The 5080-nt window shown below is 27.8% G+C and overlaps 1 protein-coding gene across 1 annotated transcript in view; it reads left to right on the top strand.

The window, feature by feature from the left end:
- Positions 1–274: 274 nt before the first annotated feature.
- Positions 275–5080, top strand: part of LOC102674044 (cell wall integrity and stress response component 1-like) — a 16655-nt gene continuing 11849 nt past the window's right edge. Inside the window, exons 1-2 of the mRNA XM_006620168.2 lie at positions 275–784; positions 1490–2570. Coding sequence (XP_006620231.1) covers positions 2243–2570 — 328 coding nt within the window. The 5' untranslated portion in view covers positions 275–784; positions 1490–2242. The remainder of the gene's footprint in view (positions 785–1489; positions 2571–5080) is intronic.

Here is a 5080-nt window from a genome sequence, read left to right as displayed (position 1 = left end):
TTTTGGAAATTTTGGATAGGAAATTTTTTACATTGTGAATTTCTATACTCAAATAATATTATAATATACTCAAATATATATTTTTTTTATAAAATATATATTTTTTATATGATGTTATAATGTTTGTTATAATATATTTGTTTAATGTTTGTTATAATATATTTTGTATATTATTAAAAATTATAAAAAAAATTATTAAGCTTGGTAATTGTATTATTATTTTTGAACATATTTATTACATGCATTTCATCGTAGTAAAACAAAGCAAAGAAAGAATAATTTTATGTTTCGTATTTCGCGCTAATCGGTTTTAGATAGCGCTGCAAACGTTACTCGAAAGCGTTAGTCAAGTGTATTGTACAATGAAAAGGGATTACATTGCATTATGTCCGTCAGGTCATAGTTTTTACACGGTTATATTTGGTGAAGTCGTGCGTGGCGAGTTATGCAACATTTGGTGTAAAAGCGCCCCATAATAAGACGTTCAGATATTGTGACATCTGACCTACTTAGACGGTATGGTTGTATTTATAAGACAGTGGTAAATTGACAACATTTATAACACGAAAAACGCATTTGACAGCTTTTCAATTTGTAGATTTTAATTGCTTGCAAACATCAAAGAACTAGGAAATCTTTCGGAAATTGCGTCTTTCCGTGATACATTATTGGAACACAGTGCCGTGGCTAGTAATTTCTAGTACCCATATAAAACTTGGTTCAATACGTTTGTTCTTTCAAATTACTTTCCCTTTTATTATTATTCAATATGGTACAAATAAAAGTAAACAATCACAAAATTATTTTATTATTATTTAAGATTTGATATTTAACTTCATTAAAAAAATTTGGCCAAACTTTTCTTATATTATACAGTATTTACGAAATCAGAATAGTTAATATTTTCCCTTTCGTTATCCACTGCCGTGCCTATATATCATAAAATTGGGTAGAATGATTAATTGATTCTTATGAAACTATGATATATCATAATATCATAATACGAACGAAATATTTTTTAAATATAATTTCAAAATATATAATTTTTTTTTTCATTTCTGGAATATAATAAATTTATATAAAGTTATAAAGTTAAGCTTATTTTGAATTTTGTTAAAAATTATAGTTATAAATTTTTAAAACATTTAATCGTTAATAATTCGATAGTATATATATATAAAAATAAAATAGAATTAAAAAAAAGTCAAAAATAATATTTTCGTTATAATGTAAGAATATACAGTCTGTGCCATCCAAAATTGATCAAGATAGTTTAATACTATCTTAATTAATGCGTAGAACAAGAAGAAAATATATAAAAAATTTATATTTCACAAATTTAAATTTTATATATGTATATATTTTATATGTATATATATATATATATACACATACATACACATATATACATACATACATATATATATATATAAATAAAACTTTATATCGATAATTTGAATTTATTGTTTATTTTGATTCAAATATTTAGAATTCATTTATGTTACATTAAAATTCAAGAAAAAATTATATTAGAAAAAACGTAATATTAATAAATGTCGTATAGCAATGGCAAAAATTGCAAGATGGATAGCGAAAAATATAATTTCGATAAACGATAATACGGATAACGCGAACTGGCAACGGGTACCGGCATTGAAAACACGGCCCTGGAACTCGTGCTGTCAGAGCGCAACGGTGCGCCGGACGCTCGCTTGACTAAGGGAGTGCCCGTCCCGATGCAAAGTGTAAGTGAAGTGGCCTACAGACCTACATTTGTCTAACGTTCGATTTTTTTCGAGTCGGCAGACAGGAGGTTAATAATCCGCGCGGGGCTTATTTTTCCGCGGGCGTGTGTGATGTCGCTGTTGTGTGATATACTGATGTTTGGTTGAAAGAGACGGTGTAGTTTCGGTACGCTCAGACGGCGCTGGCCGGCGCGGGGAGCGTAGTAGTAAAAAGAGAGGAGGATAGCAAGAGTGTGCGCACACAAAGAGGAAGAGAGAAGGACAGAGAAAGAAGACATCAGGCAAGAATAAAGGAAAGAGAGAGAAAGAAGAAATAAGAGCGAGTGCGCGTTCTCCTGTTGGCTAGATAGAGAGAAAAGAAGTGAGACAGACAGATAGATAGACGGGGGTTAGAAAGAGAGCGAGGGCACGTAAGAGAGTGTAAGTGTTTCGAAAGAAGTGCGTGCGCTCGAGGACGACGTGCAGGAGGAGGGACCCCCGTCTGTCTGTCTGCTGGAATGCACGAGGGCCGAATGGCTACGGGGACAGGAGAAGGTGGGGGCCATACGGCCCTCGAGAACACCACTGCGACGGCCCTTACGGAATCATCGTCATCTTCTTCCTCCTCTTCCTCCTCTTCCTCCTCTTCCTCCTCTTCTTCCTCCTCATCCTCGGTACCAACTATCCTGACAGAAAACAACACAGCGATTAATCTGCCTTTGACTGAATCTGAACAAGAAACCCTTCATCAAGTACAACAGCATCAGGCTCAACAACAGCAGCAACAAACACATTCGCAATCATCGGTCAATTTGGTCACCGATCTACAAACAAACGATACATCAGGTAATCTCAACCATTCATTTCTATGCTCTTGAGTTCTTTGTGGTGCACATTATACCGTTTGCCAAACTCTTTTCCTCTTTCTCTCGCTGCTTTGTCTTCTCTCCCATGCTTCACTCTTACTCTTTACTTTTTTCTCTTTCTTGCTTCCGCTTTCGCTTTCAATCGGCTTCCTCTCACTTTGTGCGTGTTGTCTTTTCTACCTTCTCTTTTCTATTCAACGCAACACGTTTGCACGTTGCTTGATTCTCTTGCTCTCTTTTATTGTTCGCTTTTATTCTTATCCTCCCTCCTATTTTCTTTCTTTTTCCTCTCCCTTCTACCATCTCTTAATCGACTGTTTGTACACGCTTTGCTCATTCGCTCGTTCGACTTGATCCATCTCTTAAGAAGTACAAGTACTATACGTAATATTCTTTTTCATTGTATGATGCTATAATAGTCAAAATATTATATTTTTAAATTATTTCCTTATTTTTATATTTTATTTATATACTTATTAATATTTCTTTTATATATTATAAATATTCATATTATAAATAGCAGTTCTATTACAAAAATTAGATACATTAATTACTTGATTTTATTGAGATTTTATTTTGTTAGCAATGACAATTAAAAATGAACAAAATTTATGACAATAAAATGAATCTGTTTTATGATTTTGTATTTTATGAGTATACGAAGAATACATAGTGTATTTATTGTTAATTCTAATTTCCAAATAAATTATTTGGAAATTATTATTTATATATTATTAATATTTAATATAATCTATATATTATTAAATTATTATATATATATTTAAATAATGTCGATTAATCGGAATAATATGAAATTTAATCGTAGTGCAAAATTCAAAGTACCTGCTATTTGCATAAAAAAATTTTTCAAAAAATGTTCCATGGATAAACTCAACTGAAAAGTTTTTAGAAAAGTTTCAACATAAAAAAAAGAATAAGAAGTTCTAGAAGAAGGAAATAAAAAACAACAAGAATACGAAACCGGCGATGGTGACTTTATATTGATTCAATAAGATAAGACGATACAACACAAGTTGGAATCAGAGAGTTGTTAGATTTTATGGCGCGTGATATTGAATTTAAATTCAATTGATATCATGGAATCGGGGGTTGTACAGCTCACATGATTTTCTAAATGACGCTTATGGTTATCGCGCGCAACAATACATTTTGCTAAATTTCGCAGCAAATGAACCGAATATTTAGTAGCTGTATGTATTTTATCATTTTAAATTTAAATAGAGAAATAAATCATTCTCTATCAAAATTGATTATTTTTTAATTTTGCCTTTTTTAAAAAATTTCATCAAGATTTTTTTCAAATTGCGATATAATATAGACTATAATATATATATATAATTGATAGGAAAATTAATTTATCTTGCTAATTTTGAATTTGAATTGAGAATTTTTTAACAATATAGATTTGAAATTTATAATTTTTGCTATTTTTAAAATGAATCGAAATTTATTTTTCGAAAATATTTTTATTTCAAAATTCATTTATCGAATTAAATTGCATTTTTTTTCTTTTTTTTTTTATTTTGAATATAAGAAATTTAAAAATATTCATATAATATTTATCATTATTTTAAATTGAAAACTAATTTTACAAATTTGAAAATTATAAACAAATTTTTGATGTAAAAAAAAATCGATGATATAAAAATTAAAAAAAAAATTTAATCGTATTTTATGCATTTTTTTTTAATTTTAGTTACAAAATTAATTTGTTTTTCTTAAAATAGAATTTTTGAAATCAACGAATGATAAACTGTTAAAAAATTTGTAATGCAACCAATACTTGATTTTTGATTTTTGGAAAGAGAAGTTTGGAAAGAGAGTTTGTAAAAATTCACATAAAATTCACACATTCACAATTATCATTTTTGTAAAATTAATTTTTTAATATAAAAAAATATATATATATTGAATCATTTAACTATATTATATTAAAATTTGTTTGTTTTTTTATGAAAATTTTCAGGATTTAAAATTTATTCATTTATGAATTTGTAAATTTTCACAGTCGAATATAGTAAAAAAGAAATAGTATTTCTTTTTTATTTGTGTTCACGATCTTCTCATATTTACAACTAGTCATGATTTACTTTAGCATGTTTTATTGAATAAAATTATGAAACGAATTTTTTGAAAATGAATAATTTGATATTAAGGACTTTAATATCATAAGATGTTTAAGATAGTACATTAAGATGTATAAGATATTACATTAAGAGGAGGATAGATATCATATATCGATTATATTTTAATTATAATTATAATATCATTTAGAAGAACTTTGTTGTTGTTAGATTTAGAGAAAATAAATCTTAATTTCTTCAATTTTTGCAAAAAATGCAAACTTTAATGAACAACCAATATTACTTTCAATCAATTAATTAATTATTGTTAAAAATTAGCACATTTTTAATAATTATTATATATAATTTTAATAAAATAATTATATATATATATCTCTTATAAAGA

Source organism: Apis dorsata, unplaced genomic scaffold (genome assembly GCF_000469605.1).
Source record: "Apis dorsata unplaced genomic scaffold, Apis dorsata 1.3 scaffold_486, whole genome shotgun sequence".
Taxonomy (NCBI): Eukaryota; Metazoa; Arthropoda; class Insecta; order Hymenoptera; family Apidae; genus Apis; species Apis dorsata.
Note: the sequence above shows the minus strand (reverse complement) of the source record. Positions and strands in the feature narration are given on the sequence as shown.